General features: G+C 45.0%; 2 protein-coding genes across 2 annotated transcripts; one reads left to right on the forward strand and one right to left on the reverse strand.

Annotated features, from left to right (window-relative positions):
- Positions 1 to 152: 152 nt before the first annotated feature.
- On the reverse strand, positions 153 to 7,505 carry aifm4 (apoptosis inducing factor mitochondria associated 4). The gene is made up of 19 exons (XM_049003619.1): positions 7,345 to 7,505; positions 5,397 to 5,484; positions 4,941 to 5,050; positions 4,629 to 4,738; positions 4,463 to 4,507; positions 4,252 to 4,333; positions 4,025 to 4,137; positions 3,670 to 3,756; positions 3,368 to 3,459; positions 2,986 to 3,116; positions 2,752 to 2,867; positions 2,496 to 2,567; positions 2,209 to 2,272; positions 1,697 to 1,773; positions 1,368 to 1,485; positions 1,190 to 1,288; positions 980 to 1,055; positions 767 to 871; positions 153 to 473 (listed from the first exon to the last, which is right to left on the reverse strand). Exons 1-19 carry the CDS (start codon positions 7,361 to 7,363, stop codon positions 440 to 442), a joined length of 1,638 nt encoding a protein of 545 aa, XP_048859576.1. The 5' UTR covers positions 7,364 to 7,505; the 3' UTR covers positions 153 to 439.
- A 1,977-nt stretch (positions 7,506 to 9,482) lies between these two features.
- Positions 9,483 to 19,915, forward strand: tlcd2 (TLC domain containing 2). Its single transcript, XM_049003611.1, has 4 exons — positions 9,483 to 10,130; positions 10,481 to 10,563; positions 13,779 to 13,861; positions 18,046 to 19,915. The coding sequence occupies exons 1-4, from the start codon at positions 9,949 to 9,951 to the stop codon at positions 18,421 to 18,423; spliced, it is 726 nt and encodes a 241-aa protein (XP_048859568.1). The 5' UTR covers positions 9,483 to 9,948; the 3' UTR covers positions 18,424 to 19,915.
- The last annotated feature ends 240 nt before the right edge of the window (positions 19,916 to 20,155 follow it).

A 20,155-nucleotide genomic window follows, 5' to 3' on the forward strand; every position in this document is an offset into this window, starting at 1 on the left:
TTGAAAGTGTGTCTTAAAAAACTGCAATGTATTGAATTGATTTTATATTTATTTTTCTTTGATAGTTTATTACACTCTTTCACTTGTATGATATTGGGTACTTTGCGATCTTTGCTAAATTCAGTAAATGACAGAAGTAAAGAGGAAGTATACTTTAAAGTCCATGTATAATATACCAGATGTATTACAGTTTTTTAATACACAGCTTGGAAAGTGATGCTTAAATGTGCATGAATTATCTGCAATGATAATGAATAATTTGCAAATATATTGGAGACAATGAATGAAAACAAAGGACTGCCTTCACCTTGGGAGAAAGAAAAAAACAGAAGTAACAGTTTTAGGTCTTTTTAAGTAATATAGTTACGTGATCTGATATGAGCAAGACACCCAACAGCCATCAGCAGGGACTCCATGGGGAGTCACAGCATGGGGGGAGTCACAGCGGCTTCAGCCAGCTCAAGTCTTCAGATCTTTAAAGAAAAATCAAAATGCATTAGTATATGACGCAGACGTTCCTGGTTTATCAGCATGTTACATCACAAAACCGGATCTGATTTACGCTATGTGAATGAGAACATTCAGTGGTTTTACAAAGAGAGTAGAAAAGCAATTTTCCTAAAGGTTTTTTGGCTGTAGGTCTTCATATTTAGTACATCGTAGTTATCTGAGGAGCACTGAGGAGCACCTGGAGATGCCGGCTCCTGTTGCACACGGAGAGCCTGAAAATCACAAAGGTGTTAAGCTAAGCAGACGGCACACTCACGTGGCTTGTGCCCTGGTGGTCCTCTTCCCCGCCTGCATCCTTTCAGCCAATTGGGAGATGGCAGGGTCAAAGTTCAAGCTGGCTGCAGCCACCACATCATCGGCCCTATTAAAGAACATTGAGGAATGAGGGGGGATGGGGTTAATGATGTTAAACATGGACATCGTAATGGCTTTAAATTGTGACTTCAAAACGTTTCACACTGAAGTTTACTTTATATAAAATGCAAGAAACTTCAGTTCCTCCACATTCCCCTTCAGGACAACTTCGGTATGTCCTTCGCCATGGCCTATGAAAATAACTATTATTATGAAACTCATTACACCGTTCTGGACGTTTGTCATAAGATGCATGATCTCATAGGTACCATTGCAGTTGCAAATAAATTCACTAGCTGAACACGGCAGCCATTGAATAATTTACCGACGTATCGGATGCTCCTCTTTGACAAGACCGTCCAGAAGAAAGGAACAGAGCTCATCTCCAGGGGCCGGTCCAGCATGTTGAAGGCAGCCACCCTTCCTGAAGAAGAAGAGGACCTCAGCCTCTATGTCCACCATGGTGAGGTGAGCATAGCAGGACCAGACTGGACAACACTCACCCTGAGCCTGTGCCAACTGCCAGTGTCCAAGGCTGACTCGCTGGGCGTCCTGGCCCGGCAAGGGAAAGGCAGTGACGTCCCCAGCACCGAAGATATCTGGGATGTTGGTCTTCATGAACTGCATGAAGAAACAGTGATACCATCATACAGCGTTTCTGCAGGTGGCATTTGTGATGCAGAAAATGAACCATGAGGAGTTTCATGCTCTCTCTCCTGACGGGATTGGTCGAGTCTGTGTAGCGTTACAGCGGAGAGGAACACGCCCCCACCAGCCGACAGCGATCACACACAGACCGACTGCACTCCCGCGGCCCGAGAGTCACCGTTACCCTGTCTACAATCACTGCTCCCTTGGAGTCCATCTCCACTGAGCTGCCCTCCAGAAATTCAGCGTTGGGGATGACACCTTCAAAACAATAAAAACAGAAAAATATCTAACATGTACACCTCAGTTACAGCGCTGAGCAAATTCCACAGTACAGGCTGTCGTCGACTTACGACCGCGATCGGTTCTGACTGGATGGTTGTAAGTCGGCACTTCATTTTAAATACAAAAATCATATGTATAGTATACTCTATAATAAAATGATGTCATCTTGAAATTGTTGGGCGTTTTTCAATTTTTTCATCATCATTTTCTTAGTTTCATTGCTGTTGGGGCAGAAGCTGTTATACACTCATGCTACCAGACGCAGTGCAGTCGTGGTCACATATTTACAGTCTCAAAACGGTCGTAAAGTCCATCAGTCCGAAATCGCGTAGAGTGTAAGTCGACAGCCACTGTAGGTATGAAGCACGTTATATGGATTCTGCTGGGAAGCAGAGAAAGGCCCTTACATACCTATGCCCACGACCACGATGCTGGCCGGCAGGACCACACCACTCTTCAGCACGACCTCACTGACCTACAGAAATGGCAGTTTGGGACCCAAAGCTGTGACTTTAGTTTACATTTTTTTCTCAGCTACATTTTTATCTAGAGCAACTTACCATCTTTACCCATTCATACAGCTGAATATGCTATTGAAATAATCCAGGTAAAGGACCTACAACAGTGTGACAAAAAATTCGGGACTAAAAAATATAAACTAAAGTAGTTGTAACTGAAACTCATTGGGGTTGATTCACCGTTCCGTTCTGTCCTCTGAGCTCGGTCACACGGTCATTCATGTAGAACCTCACGTTCTTCTCTGCCAGCATCTGCAACACGTGGACAGAAACACGGTCTTTGGCAGGATTATTTCCTAAAAATACGTACAACAACATGAGATGAAAGACTGCCAGGGCAAGAGTTCAAACCCAAGACTGCGCATTTATAAGGACTGTGGCCGGAAGTTTTAAAAAAGAAGGTATTGCTGTGGAAACGGCGAAGGTCGCAGCTGACCTGCATGGTGACCTTCCCAACCTCAGGCCCGAGTGTCCTTTCATACGGGAGCCTGCTGCTGCCGATCAGCGTCACGCTGGCAGCCACGTCCGCCAGGCAGGATGCCACCTCCATGCCTGGAAAGAAGATTTACAGATACTGCGCTGACACAAAAGGCGTTGGGAGATCTGGAAGGATGGCTGAACCTTCACAGGAAAGCAACGGGCTTAAGACAGACTCAGATTCGGGGGGCACCTATGAAGGAGGCACCAACAATGACAGCATGGCGGTTGACGCTGGCATGGTGGATCTCTCTGGCATCGTTTGGATTCCGTAGCATTCTGACATTCTGCAAGTCAGCACCCGGGCAGTTCAGGAGTCTGGGCCTAGGCATGCGGCATTTGGGAATGGGGGGGGGGGGGGTGTCGAGTTCAGCCAGTCAGTTTCCTAACCGAAAGCACATTTCAGCAACCTGCATGCATGCCTATAATTTTTCTCAAGTGAAAGTGTGTGCAGCATCTAAATTCTTAAATTAGGTAGAAAGCCAAAATTTTGGGACTTCCTTAAAAGATGTGCTCCCAAAAACACAACAACAGTACGTTAGAGTGACGATAAGTCTCTAAACACCCACACTGACCTGCAGCCTGTGGCGATTAGCAACTGGTCATAGCGATGAACAGATCCGTCATCCAAAGTCACCGTCTTTGCTGCTGAATCAACAGACTTGACCTGAAAAGAACAGACATTTCAGCCCACTTCACTTCCTCTGATTGGCCGTAGACAAAGTAATCCCCGTTAACATTGGGTAATAAATCAACACCAGTCAGGCGGTTGCCAAATATTTTTCGAGCATGAATTACAAAGGAGATACGGTTTCCTCTCATCTTATCAGCTATTCTCATAAATACTACAGACTATTTCGCTCTAGCACCTGCCTACCTCCTTTTTCAGCCAGACTTCGATGCCATACTGGTGGAGAAACTCCACTTGTCGGAGGATGATAGTGGCGTCTTCCACATTCATGACCTGGTTTTAGGGACGTGGAAGAGGAAAATATGACTCCAATTCACCTTCAAGACACCTGAAATAATGCCGGTGAAAAACTCCCCATAAAAAAGGCCTGTTATCTCAAACTTGGAATAAAGTGGCTCGAATTACACCAGCTGTGCTCTTTTATGGCCTAACGTACGGTTTGTGATTGGGTACCTATAATTACATGCGTTTGGCATCTTTCTGATTGCACCAACTGAGAATGACTGACATACAGGCTGCAGTTCTGTTTCCCATACTGCACCTTGCTCAACTTGGTCCTGTCATACGGTGGCAGGTCGTCCTTGGTAACCATGACAATTCGGCCCCCATATTTCTCCTGTCGAAGAGTCTCAGCACAAATCAAAGCAGCAGGTCCTATAATAACAAAAAAACTAAATATCAGTATTCAGTCTTTGTAACGTCTAGGACAGAGGCCTGTACTACACAGCAAAGCCTGCCGCTTTCCTGAGCCGTGTTGCCCCTCCTCACCTCCTCCTATCAGCAGCACTGTGTGGGTGACTCCTGGGTCTTGGGAGTGCATCTCCTTAACCCTTTTAGTCTGCTTCAGAGCCTATGGGGGAACAGTAGTGAGGTGTTTGATGCAGATGGACACATACAGGAATATACACAGGTATGTACAAATTTATGTTCATAAGTTAAAGCTTCAAGGAGAAAAACATGACTAAGCATAGAAACTGACCTTGACCTTTGCTGACACAAACACTTGATTGTTCTCAACAGTCACCTACAAAAACAAAAAAATGCATTACTAGTAAAGATGTACTGTATTCACGTGATCCTGGGTTCAAATAAAGGTTCTATCCCTCCGTTCTTGCAAAGATGACAGGCAGACTTCAAAGAGATACCTTGTGAAGAGGTAAACAGTCCAGGCCAGGATACTCCTCTATATCTCCGGTCAGGACATCAAAGCACGCTCCGTGCCAGGGGCATCGCAGCCGGCCCCCAGACAGCACCCCTATCGCCAAAGACAGCTCAAGACCAGTCCTACTCCACAGCAAAAGCTCAGGGAGAGAAACCTGCTTCAGATGCAGGTTCGGATATGGAACAATGACCTTCCTTTCGTGGCGCAGCCTCTGACATCTACCTGATGCGCACGCAGACGGCTGACAGTGGGATTGTGGGTGTCATGCTTCCTAGCGTGAGAGACACGCGCTCACCTGTGCTGAGAGGAGCTCCGTAGTGCGTACAGCGGCTCCCCAGAGCGCTGAGTACCCCTCCGCTACGCACCAACAGGACTGTCTGACCGCACACCTGCACCTCCATCACCCTGTTGAAATAGATGAACGGGGCGACTTTGCTTCAGCCTGAGCAGAGCCAGAGTACGAATAACACGGATTATCATTATGCTCAGATTTGAGGCAATATCTGCTCATTTGGTTTTCCAGGTATAAAAATGTGCAGTCTGAACATTTTTGCAATACCCTTGTATTGTTCCAGCAGCCAGTGATGTAACGTGAAGGACACCTGTCTGCAAAGGGCCGTAACTGTTTATGTAGCAGGAATTACACCAGTATAATATCCAGGTGTTCCACTGATAGGAGCTCTAATCTGGTGGGGTCAAATATGAATTAAATGTAAAGAAGAAAGCCGGCGGCTGACGACGTGAATCTTACTGTCCCTCCTGTATGTCAGACTCACTGCACACCTCCACTGTCACCACTTCCTCATCCGGAACTCCCACTGGCTCCGCAATGCCCATGTCTACACAGGAAAATCCGGTTTATTGCAGTTGAATCGGGGTTGTCATCTTTCACGCATCTGACTTTCAGACTCTCGCACTCATGCAAGAAATGTGACAGCAAATCTATGTTATTCCATTATAAACCTAAAATTAGCTACTTCAAAAGCGTTGGGGTAGTTTGCAATCCTACAGACTATTTACAAGGTAATAAAAGTCTTACATACATGTAAATGTGTGTGCAGAGGCTACCCTGAAATATGAGCGGCGAACCGTCTGATTCTTGCATGTCTTTATCCATTGTGTAAAATGCCCCCTGAGTATGTGTGCCTCACAGTTGTTGCCTGTGGTAGTGCTTTTAAGGGCTTAATAAAAGGGTGCTTTTTTCCCCTTTAAAGCAAGCCTCCTTGCTTCCTGCTGTCGCCGCAATGTCGCGGTCGGGTATCAGAGGTGGGATGCCAGTACCGGCCCCACTAGCAGCACTGGAGTGGACTCCCTGCACTCTGCATCTGGCAACTCATTCTAGCTTGGCGGACCAGAATCCAGCAGCGAATCGGCAGCAATGGAGAAGCAGCGGGTATCCTCCAGTGAGGACAAGAAGTTGGTACAGCGGAGAAAAATGGCACTGGACACCCTACTGCCACGAAGGCCACTACAGAACCACCAACAGACAAACAGGGATGATGGAGTGGGGGAGGCGACGCCCCGTCGGTCCAAAAAGCCCCAGACCTGTGTAACACGTCCTCAAGTTGCTTCAGTCATCTTCTCGGCTCTCTGTCTGAGACATTGTCGGCGACCTGGGAAGGCAGGAGCTCGTGAAGGCTCTGCCTGCTCGCCAGCCAGAGAAGGCTCTCAGCTCGCCTGTTGCGAGGAGGCGCGCCACACGGTTCAGGCTCGGCTCGCTCAGAAGTGCCACAGAGTCAGCAGGACCAGTGGTGGCCGCGTGAAGAACTGGCCAGCTGGTAGTGTGAGCGTCACCGGCAGAAGCTTCAGGCCGAGGCAGAGGAGGCGGCATCACTCAGCTGCAAAGAGGCATGTCGCATTTTGGAGGCCCAGCTGGCCCAGGACCATAGCAAGCTGGCAAGGCAATGGGAGCGGGTGCAGCAGCGGCTGCAGGAGTGCCTGAAGCAGCTGGCAAAGCGGGAGTGGCTGCAGAGTTGTGGGGCAGCAGAGGAAATAGCCTGGTGGTCAGCAACTGGTCCCCACCAAGAAGTGGAAGAAGAAGGGCTGAAGCCCAGGGCACCACCAAAGCCTGCCGGCTGCCCAATGCCTGGTAGCGGGTTGGTCCTGCCAGCGGTTCCTGGCTGCTCAGAACATCCTCTGTCTTCAGAGAGGGAGCACTGGCGGCTGCCTCAAGTCCTTGGTGACTTGTTGGAGGATATGGCGGAGGACTGTGGTGTTCGCTGGGATGGTCAACCTCTGAGTGATGGGCAATGTAGCACCAGCAAGATAACTCTGCATAATGGAGCCCAATAAATGTGCTGCGCATGCTAGCAAATGTCTATAAATAGCCCTTGTTTGTGTTATTGATAATACTTTTTGTGTTCCTGATTGTCATGTGTGCCTTTGCTTGTGTCTTGTGTGAACCCTGTCCGATCCTCATGTGTCTTCAGCCATTGTATAAATTACCCACCATATGTGTGCCTTACAGTCCAGCGTCAGACCTCCTTGTATTTCCCGGCATGAATTGTATGGCGCTGCCTTAGTTCTTTTAAGGGCTCAATAAAAAGCCTTGCGTTTCACGTGCGCTGCGATACCTCGGTCTGCCAGACATTACAGTATTTTTAAAAGGTGTCGCGTGACTATAATTGTTTAATTATGTATTGCCGCTCACCAAATCAACTCAGTAACGGACTTCTGAGCACAACGTATTATCTACTTACGTGTTTGTTTTGCAGTCATCCCAGCTTTAACAAGTGCACGAATGGATTCTGTCGTAGTTTTTCTGAAAAAAACGACACTAAACGCTTTTAACGAAGAAGCCCGTTCTGCTCTGGATCTGTCCCCAGACTGCCGGTAGCTGAAAATACAGGAAGACGATCACATGGGAACTGGTCCCCCCAGTTACCGCTACTACGTAATGTTCTTCATTGTTTAACATTCATACAAAAAAAAAAAAAAAAAACATTCATACAACACTACTATTATTATATACACATATATTTTAATATATGTAGACCATTCGATTACATAACTAGAAATTCATAAAGGCATTCATTCTCAATATATATATATATATATATATATATATATATATATATATATATATATATATATATATATATATATATACACACACACATATTCACGTAAGGGATATATATATATATATATATATATATATATATATATATATATATAGGCTGAGTATTACGGTTGTAACAGTTAACGGATTTGTCTTGTAGTTAGGTGTTAACGCTTTAGGTTGGTATACACAATAAAACGAATCAATAGGGCTACATTTATTGACACGAGCGGAATCCAAGTTCACTAGGGGATGTTTAATGTGGAAAACATTCTAATTCTGGCTGTGAGCTGCTTCCCGCTATTGCTGGTTGCAGTACTAATCGGCTGTTTGGGAACATTTTGGTTTCCCAGTGAAGTACACCAGTAGGCCTACTGGAGAGAGAGAGAGTAATTGGTAAGGCCAAGACTATCTGTGGGCTCCTTTATGCCGAATTGCTAATTACAGGGCTCTCAAGTTTCACGCATTGACCGTGAGAAACACCCATTTCAGTCAGTTCACATGCTTTCTCTCGCTGAGACGTAACGCCCCCCTAGGTGTCCCGGTATAGGGAATTAAAACGCCAGGCGCGGCCATACAGAGTGGAGCTTTCCGCCGAGTTGAAAGCTGTCCCGAATTGTCGAGTTAATAGCTACTTTGTTAATAGCTAATAGCCAAACAGAATATATCATTTATTGTCTCATAGTAAAATTCAAAATCAGTTTCATGTGATCCCGCTTCAAGTACGTTATTACACGGATGAGCCTAAAGATGGAGCGCAGGCAAGGTGGGAGTGGCAGAGCAAGATCCGATGAATGCGATAGGGAGGCGTGACACACAGGCTGCGTCCCTAACAGACGTAATCTCACTCCAAACTGCTGTTGAAACTTGAGAGCCCTGCAATTACAAAACTTTTAGCGTCATATAATCATGCAGATTGACCGCTTGGTGGCACTTTTCCCCTAGATGATACCCGAACTGGTTACTCTCAGACTAACCGAATCAAGGTTAGCGATGCTGCTAAGAGAAGTCATTCCTAAATCAGCCTCATTTAACCGATGTCTCATTTACTAATCAAAGCAGTTTTACAAATGTAGAGAATTAGACCATATTTCCAAATCCAATTGCGTCATTTTTATTCTTTACATTCTTTTTATATTACATTTTATATGCGATTTGAACGTTCAACGTTAAAATATTTCCTAATTTATATTCTCATATATTCTTTATATTCGGTTTATTTTCTTTATATTCTGTTCATTTTATATTGTAGTAATCTATTTTAATATATTTTTCCGTATCTTATGTCCTTCGTCTATGTACAATTCTCTTATTCTGTCATTTTTTGCAACCAACAAGGATAGTCTCCCAATTTTGTTGTACCTTGTGCAATGACAATAAAAAAAAAAACATTCACTGACATGTTCGCAATTGCCAAATCTTTACTTGACATGTGCCATGTTCAGTTTCACTCGATTACTAAATTCGGTGCAAAACGGTACAAAACAGTGCAAGACTGGACGACATTAGTGTAACAACTATGGGAATCAATATCCATGAAAGGTGGGAAATATGTGTTGATAGATAGATAGATAGATAGATAGATAGATAGATAGATAGATAGATAGATAGATAGATAGATAGATAGATAGATAGATAGATAGATAGATAGATAGATAGAAAGAAATAGCAGAACTACGATTCCCACAGTTCGCGTGAAATGTCAATATGGGCGGGGTATTCACCGTGAAAAAAATCTCACCGCCTCGAAAACCAAAAACTGCGCCCCTCCCGTAGCGGGGCGGTGATTTTGGTGGTTGCAGGAAAGACTAGCTGAAAGTTACACAATCCACGAGTAGCTTTTATAATACTCAGCTGCATGTCTCACAAGCGCAGCATCTCAGCAGCAGCGCACGTGTCTGTGTTAGTCGCGTTCGCAAAATTTATTTTTTGGGAGGGAGGGGGTTACAGACAACTTAATTTTCTGCAGGTCCCAAGTAAGAACACATCATTCGATTTTTACATCTAACGCTTTTCCGTTTAGACCAAAAACATAATACGTTTCATTGCAGTTAACAAACAGCTAATTCTCTGTGGACTGTAACCGTACTCCTACTACCGATCAGAAGCAACATTAAACATTATTAAGTACGAAATGCCGTTTTTAACTAGATAAAACTTCAAAAGAGGGCAAAGTTTGAAGAGCGGGAATTTGAGCCTTACAAGTAGCAGGAGGAACCCCGAGGAGTGAGAACCCGGGGACATGGAGCCGAGTTCAGTCATCATTCCCACCATAGGGGTGTCCGCTTTTCTCTTCAAGCTCATAAACAGCAGCCTGGACAGACTCCCCGCTCCAGGATCTGCCTGCAGGAATACGTGGAAATGGAGAAACATAACAACATCTTTCGTCCACAGCCTTCTAACAGGGGTATGGGCTATTCTTTGGTGAGTATAATACTACTCTGTACCAATTACGTTATAGATTTACTTGATTTGTTTGTGGTTCCCTTACACAGTAATATGTGTAAGGGAAAAAACACTGGATTAAAGTTCATATACAGTACGTTGCAGGTTTTATTTTTAAACAATCTGTGGCCTGGATAAAATAGCGTTTAGTGTTTAATTCGCCGGTATACAGTATTGCATTAATAGGTCAAAGCCGGCGTTTTTTAATAGCCTAATACTGACAATGCATTGTTACACGGTTAGGTATGTTTCAATTTTAACCCGATTTTTTTCAGATTGACATACTGCCAGACCTGTTTTTCACTCATCTGTATATATTTTTTGTGTAGTTTCTACTTGCACCCTGAAATGGCGGAAGACCTGATAGATACTCATTCGGGCTTCTCGCGCGCCTTGGTGTGCGTATCAATCGGTAAGTCTCCGACTTTAGGACAGTAAATTGGTGCGGAATATTTTAAAGGTCTTTCGATTCCTTGCAAATGTCTATCCATCCATAAATCCATCCATCCACGTGTCTCCTTCAGGGTCGCGATAAGACCGTTACTTGGTCAGTTTCCTCACCTGTCTGTCTGAACTCTGTCAGCATAAATCTGTACTGATGCAACGATAATTTGTTCTGGTTATTTGAACAGTTAACATTATATGGTATCTTTGCGAATATTTCTTAACATATTATGTACCATTATTTTGTATTTAACTTTTGTACTTATTGTGTATTAATGCATCTTTGGGGTTGTCATAAAAGTAATTTCGTTGTGTTGCATAATGATAATAAATCACGGAGAAGGCTGGGTGCTCTCTGAGTAATTAGGAAGCCATTAACTGACAATAAGTGTACTGCACACCACAAATATCAGTCAAATATGAGCAAAAAATTATAAAAATTGTGTGTGCGGGGGGGGGGGGGTTAGTATAGTTGATAACTACATTAAGCCTATGTTACTGTGCAACCGAATTTGTTCAGACACGTAAAGCGCTAACAGAAGCTTTTACAAAACACACCCAGGCCCGCCAACTCTGGGAACCACTGGGGAACTTGTTGGAGGGGTTGTGCGTCATGGGGACCGGGTTGATAACCACACTACTCCCGTTAAATGGTTGCATCGCGCCAAATATAATGAGCTTCTTATGCGGCAGGACCTACTGAATTCCAGAGGTTTCTGGCATTCCTGACTGAATCCTGCTCCACGCTGTCCAAGCTGTCAGCTGGAGCCCATGCATGAATGGACAGCTTTATGGTCTCGTCCCAGGCACGGGATCGAACCCCGCAGGTCATGTGACCCCTCAAGAACGACGTCGCCATTCTAAACGGGCTATTTCCCCCTCTCCCTTGGTGTTAACACCAGTAAATTCATCTGCACTCCGAATAAGAGTTTCCATTTTCAGAGATTTTCGTATTTTATTATTACGTAAATTATTCTTCAAAATATCAAAAAGACTAACGTATCAACCACAGACACTACATGGGCAAAGCTATTGGGGCACCTGGCCATTACACCTACAGGAGCTTTTATGACATCTCATCCTAAATCCATAGGCATCAATATGGAGTTGGTCCCCCCAATAAGAGCTGCCACTCTCCTGGGGAGGTTTTCCACAAGATTTTGGAGTGTATCTGTGGGAGTTTTTGCCCATTCATCCAGAAGAGCATTTGGGAGGTTGATGTTGGACATGAAGGCCTGGCTCACAATCTCCATGCTAGTTCATCCCAAAGGTGTTCAATGTGGTTGAGGTCAGGGCTCTGTGGGCCAGTCAAGTTCTTCCACACCAAACTCACTTAATAATGTCTTTATGGATCTTGCTTTGTGCACTGGGGCACAGTCATGCTGGAGCAGAGGGACCTTCCCCAAACTGTTCTCTCAGAATTATCCAAATTGTCTTCAAATGCTGAAACATCAAGCGATCCCTTCATTGGAACTATGTGGCCAAGCCCAACCCCTGAAAAACAACCACATACCATCATCCCTCCTCCACCAAACTTTTTACAGTTGAAACAATGCAGTCAGGCAGGTAAAGTTCTCCTGGCATCTGCCAAACCTGACTCATTCATCAAACTGTCAGACGGAGAAACATGATTCATCATTCCACAGAACACCTTTCCAGAGTCCAGTGGCGGCGTACTTTACACAACTCTATCTGACGCTTGGCATTGTGTTTGGTGATGCGAGGCTTGCATGCAGTTGCTTGGCCATGGAAACCCATTCCATGAAGGTCCCAGTACCGATTCTGCGCTGAGGTTAATGCCAGAGGAAGTTTGGAACTCTGCAGCTAGTGTGTGCCTCACCACTCAGTGACCCGGCTCTCTTGCTGAACGTGGTCTGCAGTTTCTCTTGCTCCTAACTGCTTCCGCTATGCAATAAACCACTTACTGCACTCACTGTTTAATATCTAGCAGGGAAGACGTGTCATAAACTGACTTATTGCAAAGGTGGCACCCTATTACAGCACTACGCTCGAATTCACTGAGCTCTTCAGAATGACACATTCTTTCTGAAATGTTTGTAAACCTGACTGCATGGCTTGGGGCTTGATTTTATACACCGGTGGCAATGGGTCTGAATGAAACACCGGAATTCACTGATTAAGAGGCGTGTCCCAGTACTTTTCCTCATGTAATGTTCATACAAATAACTGATGGAACGATCAGCGCAGCGCTTTAACTGCCTGAAAGAAAGTGCAATTTCTTTAGTGCTGCGAATAACAGCGCATTCCTTGGATCTTTCTACTTAACCGAGAGATGGAAGCTGTCTGAAGAGAACCTTCCGCATCCTCGCACATCGAGCCCCACACCAGCCTTTCTTTTAGTAGATGATGGTTTCAGGCCATGGACCTCTGGGTCACGGGCCTCTCGCACTTCCGCTGCACAAAGCCAAACTCGAGTGCTTTTTTCCTCCGGAACATTTGAATCACTGCTCGGTTTCACCAATAGTGCTTCTACGCAGGGGAGCAGAGAGAAATGTTTTGGTTTTTGTTCGGTGTTTTCAGTCAGTATTGGAGTGTTTGAGAGGGAGGACGTGGCAAAGATGAAGAGGGGCTGCAAGGGCCCCGTCAGGATTGTGCGACCTGTAGCATAAGGATATTCTGTTTTTTTTTTTTTTTTTAATTCAAGTCTTAATTGACTAAATGCAACGTTCGTCTAGATACTGCTTCTTCTAGCATTTCAAAGCTCCTGAAAAACTGACTAAATAATTTCATTGTACCTTAATATCGTGACCAGACTGAGTACAGAACTCAGGTAGTCGGTTACCGATCAAATCACAGTCGAACTCCATGTGGCCTAAATTTAATTGAATAAGTTCCAGGCGTAGAGGGACTCTGCAAGGATTATACAAGGCTCAATCTGATTGGCCGGTTGTGGAAGCACCATGCAGATCATGGGGGTAAGCGGTCGTTGGTAATCGTAGTGTGTTTCTGCATGTCACACTTTTTTGTCCTGAAGCCCCTTCATGTGACTGGAGCAGTTGGTTCCTTTCCTTTGCAGGAACGTGTCTCCTTGGATACCGTCACCCTACAAAAGCTATATAAATAGCCTTGTGTAAATGACATCTTGGTAACCATTGGTGGTGTCGCCATGGTACCCAGGACCAGAGTACAGTGATGTCTTGTCTTGTCTTCCCATCTCCTCAGGTTACTTCATCCATGACCTTTTAGACATGATCTTCAACCAGAAGATCAGCAAGTCCTGGGAGCTCGTTTTCCATCACCTGGTGGTAGGTTCCTGCAGCTGCTGCCTTGCTGGACTTGGTCGCGACTGACCCACGGTGGCAAATGCACTAGATAAAGAGAGAGTTGGCCCAAGGGGTTGCTGGGGCAGGACCCACTGAAGGTGTTTCTGAGGTGTCCCCGTCCCCATGGAGACTACAGTGTTCATCTACTCTGCTCTTCTCATCATGCTTTGAAACACCAAAGCCTGCTTGGCTGCTTCAGGCTGCTCTTTGGGAAAATCCAGGCCACTGTTTGAGTTTTAGTGTTGGGTCTCCTGTAGAAAATTCGGTGACAATGTGAGAGGCTGAAATTTCCTCCTCCTTATAGATTTCCAAATATTTCTACATAAATGTCCTTTGGTGACAGACAAGGACATTCTTGGATTTTGCCTTATTGATGAGTCTTGTTTCTGCCTATGGAATCGAAGTATTCATGCATGCTTTAAGTGTAGATAAATGGGGCTGTTGGGGGAGGGGGGCGTAATCTATGATAAATTCCCTGGAAAGACCATGATTCCATGGTTTTTATCCACTTACTTTGTAGTTCTGTGAGGCCGAAGAGGCGTCTCCTCTAGCAATAAGTTATAGTGGCAGGAAGCTGTCCAGTGATGCTGGATCCCTGTTCGCCCCCAAACCCCCAAGACGTGCTTTGAGAAGCAGGACGTTCTGCTCTATGTAGCAAACGTTGGGGAACATGCTCCGTCTTGTTAATCAGGTTCTCTGAGAGTTGGATTACTGCAGGCTGTTAAGATATAAATTCTACTACTTGTTTTGTATTGTTCTGTGTTATTTTTAACGGTTGGTTTGGAGAGATGGATCTTCTGGCAAAACAGTTCTCTTCTTTGTGTGCTGGGTGGACGAGTTGGCATTAACTTGTGGAAATATTGAGGGTGCTGGGGGGGGGGGGCATGGGGGAGGGGCGGAGATGTGAAGGTCTCTGCTCAGCCAGTAGTTTTACGAGAGCGTCTGCGAAATGTTTCATAAAAGTGCCCGTTTTTCAGATTAGCCTGTGGTACCCAGATAGTCCACGTTCTCATTGTAATCCACACATCTGCATGCCTGATTTCAGTGGTGAAGTAACCTGACTCGGGCGTGGGTTTGGTGCAGAGCTGCTGAAACGTCTGCAGAGACAGAGAGGGTATGATGACAATTTTATTACATTTGTCTCTTAATTTTACCTTCTGTTCCCTGAGCCTTGGTACCAAATGCGTTAAATGACGCAGAGTGTGCATGTCTTTTGAACAATACATACATTTCATAAAAGTCCATCTGTGGTGTGGATTATACTGTCTTAGTCCTGCACAGATATGACCCCATCCTCCTGGGGGGGGGGGTTTCTTTGCCCCACCCCCAAGCACTTCTCCATTGTGACTGAGGGGCCCATTTTCCTTTGCTGGCCCCCAGCCAGCAAACTGCTGCATGCACGGCTGCGTGGAATGTGCTTCCCACTTAATGTGGCGGTGATGACCCAGCCGGGACCCGCAGGTCTGCATGCACATACCCACCACTTCTCAGTTTCCTTTTATCTTCTCACTGTTAGTTGTTATATTGCTGTCCATCCATCCATCCATGCAGCTCAGGGAAGCCTGATGTGGCTGCAGGATTAGAGGGGAAAAAAAGCATTTTCTGAGTGCTGTAGGGTCTCCTGCAATGTGGCGGCAGAGTGAGGCTATTCCCTGCTGGCAGGGGTGAGGGTCAGGGGCCATTTACCTTCCACATGCTCCAGCCGCCTGAGAACTGTCAGCGTATGTCAGGACAAGCAGGAGTGTAGCAGGTCTGGGACTGAGGCTGTATTGCAGGAGTATTTCATGTCCATTGCTTTACTTAAAAGTGCTGCCTGTGGGCACTGAAGTTTTAAATATCTTACTGCACTGAGGCAAGTCAGGTGAAGGGTCTCGCTCGTCAGTCAGAGTTTGACGTCAACATAATGAGTATTAGTCATTTTTAGTGCCGCTGAATCACTGGGAAATGTTTTAAACCTCGCTTTCTTATGTACTGTAAGGTTTTTACATCTGCCTGGCGGTCATTGTGATGTCTGATCAGAGAAGCTGCTTTCCTATGCTTTTGTGTTTATGTTCTGTAGCCATTGTTCAGAGTAGTAGTTCATAGCTTTCCAGCAAATAATATCTCAAGGCATGAGATGCTTTGTGCTTTTCGGGGCGAGGCTACATAAACCTGTTTGTCACATGCTACCATGTGCTGCCCTAGTGCATTGTCATGTGACTGTGAAGCCAGACTGGATTGGCCCAATGGGGATCATCTGATTGTGCTCTCATTTACCGTATCACTTGAACTATTTACTTTGTTCCTTTTTTGTGTTTGTACCTGTTATGTATGTTTGGACTTCGACCCGGCTCCCCTGTTAAAGACATACGTGTCCCTGTTTCAGTGGGGTGGCCGATGAGTGTATCAGTGCCCTGTATTCGTAGTATTTCCCAGTTACTTATGCAGTAAGCATGAGCAGAGTTTTGGGGTTGGCCACTGAGCACCTTCCTCATCTAACCGGTTATGCAGCCTTTGGGCCCCCGCCTCCGTCATGCATGCCTTGAGCAGAGAAGGCGGTGGAATGCACCCCTTCGCATACTTTTACCCCTAAGACAAGTTTGATTATCGGAAGCATCCTGAAGGAAAACAGTCTTGAGCTTTCAAGGTTTCTCTCTCTCTCTCTTCCACACACACACGTGCGCACGCTCACGCTCCATGCCATAAGGTCCTGCATGTGTAGAGTGAGCAGGATGGTGCCGCACACATACTGCCATCCTGAGCCGTCTGTCAAACCCCCCATTGCACACTGCAGTGTGCCAACCGCTGTACAGCGCCCTCTCGTGGTTCTCCTTGTCCTTAATTCCAGCTTAAGTAGTGTGATTTGACACGTCACCCTCCTTGCTCGTGTCCTCTGCCTGGCCAACATGTGAACAGTGTGGTCACTGACCCACCAGCCGGTTCCGTGAAATCCGTGAAATCGCATTCTCCTCCACAGTCGTTCACTCTTTATTTATTTATTTTTTACTGATTACATGTCAGCAAAGACTAAGGATGTTTCCTTTCTCTTAAATGGTGATCAAGTCATTAAATGTTTTTATGAGTACAGATTCGTAACTTGGACATTGTGCAGCAGCTGTAGTGGCTGACAGATTCGCAGAATGACAGGAATCGGACTTCACAGGCTTCTGTGAAAGACCCTGATTGGCTCTGTGACAAACAACCCTGACGTCATGAAAATATCGTTAATGACCTGCGTCTTGGTCTAGGTGAACTGTCATAGCGGGGCTGTGGATCAAACAGAGGTTTGTTTGAGTGTGTGTTGGATGGGGGGGTTTATTGGATTGCGGGGATGAGATGACCTAGACTGCTGCTCGTGATTTAATTTATCTGACAATGCGTCTTAAAAAGCATCTTTTCATTGTGCAGTGATTCATCTTTAAGTTAATCTAAGTGCTTGAACTCAGATTCCCTCACATTGTATTTTCTGGGACGCCGGAACAGCTTCATCACTCTCTGACCTGCCAGAGATTTGTACCATAAACAACATGAAAACTCTCCCGTAAAATATCCGACATGCTGCATCCAGAACTGAAAAGCCCTGGGGTAAATGTCTGGTGTGACCAGAGAAGCGTTTTAATATTTAACTCATTCACTTGTGTTGCCTTTTAAGCGGCTGCCGTTAAAATGTTTTCGAGAAATATAAGCCCGAGATTTAAGGCAAATATGTTTACTTTAAAGTTAAAGGTTTATATCTGCTGCCACCTAGTGGATGCTTTTCATACGTACAACTGTCCACCAGATGTACGAAATCACACAGTGTGTTAGAATCCTCGTCAGATCTTATTTTTTTTTTTTTTTTTTTGTCTGAGCCATCCAGCAAGGACGATGATGATGATGACATTTCTAGTTCCAGCTTCCTGTTTAGTGACTTAGAAACCCTGGTCAACCGTATGCCTGCAGTCGTGGGATTATCCTGCACCTTTAGTCTTGCGTCTGCAGGCCGTGCCCTTCCTTAGATAGAGTCCCGTAAGCAGTTTGAGTCGATGGGGAGCCTTTCTGTCGGGGGTCCTGGTCGGTTATCCTGAATCCCGCTTCCCTTTGACATTCTGCTGTTTTTTAGTGAGTAATGTAAAAAATGCGCAGAAACGGAGGAGCTGATTCTGTTGCTTTCTCCGCCCCGCCCCGCCGGCGTGCTCTTCTTCCAGGTCATCACCTGCTTCGGGATTTCTGCTCTCAGCTTCCGCTACGTGGGCTTTGCGGTGGTGGCCCTGCTGGTGGAGATCAACTCCATCTTCCTGCACCTGCGGCAGATGCTGCGCATGGCCGACCTGGCCAAGAGCACCGTGTACCGGCTGAACAGCATGGTGAACCTGGGCACTTACGTGGTGTTCCGCATCAGCACGCTAGCCTGGATGACGCGATGGCTGGTGCTGAACCGCAGCCTCATCCCGCTGCTCATTTACACGGTGGGCAGTGTGGGCATGGCCATTATGACTGTAATGAACATCGTCCTGTTTTACCGACTACTGCGCAGTGACTTCCTGATAAGCGGCCGTGAAGCAAGGAGGGAGAAGGAGATGTAGGAGAAGCAGCCCCGTCCACATCTCAGCCTCAGCCCCGACCTCCTGTCTCATGTCAGTCTTTTCAAAGTCCCAGGGCGTCCATTAACGATTTGTCTCCGCTATTAGGATAATTCTACTAGCATTCGTACACTAATTAGTTTTCCTTCTAAAAACGACGACATGAGCACATGTTCAAATATTTGCGCATTAGAACCATTCAGCATGATTGGAGGTGAATAATTTCCCGTCTCCAAAAAAAAATGGAAGTCAGTTATGTCGAAGTGACGCTACTTTCTTAGCATGCGGATAAATGGGCATCTTCAGTCCTTGTATACCTACATGAAAATGTATTTTATACGTTTCAAGGAGATTTAAAATCAAGACTGTATTACGTGAATTAATAAAGGCCGTGGTCATCAGCATAGAAGTTTAAAGGTAAAAATGAACTTTCATAGAGTGTATTTTTAATACCAGCACTAACAGAGGTTGCAGTGAATCCTCTTATAAATATTTGTGCTACCTCAGAGACGTGTTGTACGTTTTTTTTTTTTTTTAATTATTACTCGTGTTTTTGTTTATACCTATAAAAATTAAGCACAATGTTCACTGGTGTGTCTCCACCCAGTGGCATCGCATACGGACCTCAAATCAGCAAACGCCGCGTGTGGGGTGGTTGGTCTGTCCGAAACAGGAAAGACTGGCCCTCGGCCGGCAGCAGAACTGCAGCCCCGGAAAGCTGTACGTGCGGATGCAGGCGCCGCGCACATCTGCTGTTTACGTTACCGGCTGCACAAAGGGCTACACATCCCAGTAACCACTAATGATTAGCCAGACAATGCACCGTTCAGCCGACTCCTTCGAGACCTGCCACGGAGAGAAAGTTGTATCATGTTTGAATCGATTCACAGCTTTTCTTGCAAAAAAAAAAAAAGATCCTTAAGGACTTCCGCTGGCAGTAAAAATCAACTATTTACGCCGTTTAGTTGTGTTAGTGTTTGGCTGAGTGAAGCTACTCGTCTCGTGCTGTGACAGGACTCACAAGGATCCATAAACGTTACAAATGAAAGCAGCCCGTATCTTTATTTACCCTTAGTTGTAATTACCTTTTTGGTCACAGGGTGGTGCACTGGCATAGTGAAAAATGTCTCAGCAGTATTACTGTTTTGTGAAGAAATAATTTAGACTGCTGTGGTCTATTTAAACCCCTTTGCATTTGTACATGTTTTTGTCTATTTATCTTTATGAAGTTTTTCTATTTTTATGTAATAGATTAATTTTAAACTAGAATATACATTTGACACATTTGATCCTGATATAAAAAGTAATTATTTCGTCTTCATGTGTTTTCAAGTGACTTAAGATTTCGTGTTGAATATTGTTTAAATTGCGTATAAGATTCTGGTTTTCATCTCAATTTCGTTTTAATACTAAATAATTTACTAAATTTATGGTGTATGTGTCTTTGTAATGTGAGAGTTTTTGTTTTTACATAATAAAATAATGACGAATGAAATGCTGCCCGCTGCTCATTTAATGCTTGGTTCTGTTGTATTTAATAAATCATTTGGTGCACCCCACTTTGGACAATTTTGCGAAACGGTTTCTTTAAATAATTTCGAAAATTCTACTTCAATATCCCAATGAAAGTACGTGATGAAAGATGAAGATGAAATAAATATGCCGTAAAATTACACGGACAGGCTTATAATTTCAGCGCACCGTCCTGCTTTAGGCGTAGTCGGACGACATAGCT

This window comes from Brienomyrus brachyistius, unplaced genomic scaffold, assembly GCF_023856365.1.
Source record: "Brienomyrus brachyistius isolate T26 unplaced genomic scaffold, BBRACH_0.4 scaffold85, whole genome shotgun sequence".
Taxonomy (NCBI): Eukaryota; Metazoa; Chordata; class Actinopteri; order Osteoglossiformes; family Mormyridae; genus Brienomyrus; species Brienomyrus brachyistius.

What these genes read in the sequence shown, in the direction of transcription:
- aifm4 (XM_049003619.1), bottom strand. An exon ending in TCTGACATACAGGAGGGACA is followed by an intron (nt 5,051 to 5,396) that starts GTAAGATTCACG and finishes CTATTTCAACAG; the next exon opens with GGTGATGGAGGTGCAGGTGT. An exon ending in GCAGTTGGCACAGGCTCAGG is followed by an intron (nt 1,289 to 1,367) that starts GTGAGTGTTGTC and finishes CTTCTTCTTCAG; the next exon opens with GAAGGGTGGCTGCCTTCAAC.
- tlcd2 (XM_049003611.1), top strand. Translation starts at nt 9,949, where the DNA reads ATGGAGCCGAGTTCAGTCATCATTCCCACCATAGGGGTGTCCGCTTTT. An exon ending in CTTGGTGTGCGTATCAATCG is followed by an intron (nt 10,564 to 13,778) that starts GTAAGTCTCCGA and finishes CCATCTCCTCAG; the next exon opens with GTTACTTCATCCATGACCTT. An exon ending in TCGTTTTCCATCACCTGGTG is followed by an intron (nt 13,862 to 18,045) that starts GTAGGTTCCTGC and finishes CTCTTCTTCCAG; the next exon opens with GTCATCACCTGCTTCGGGAT.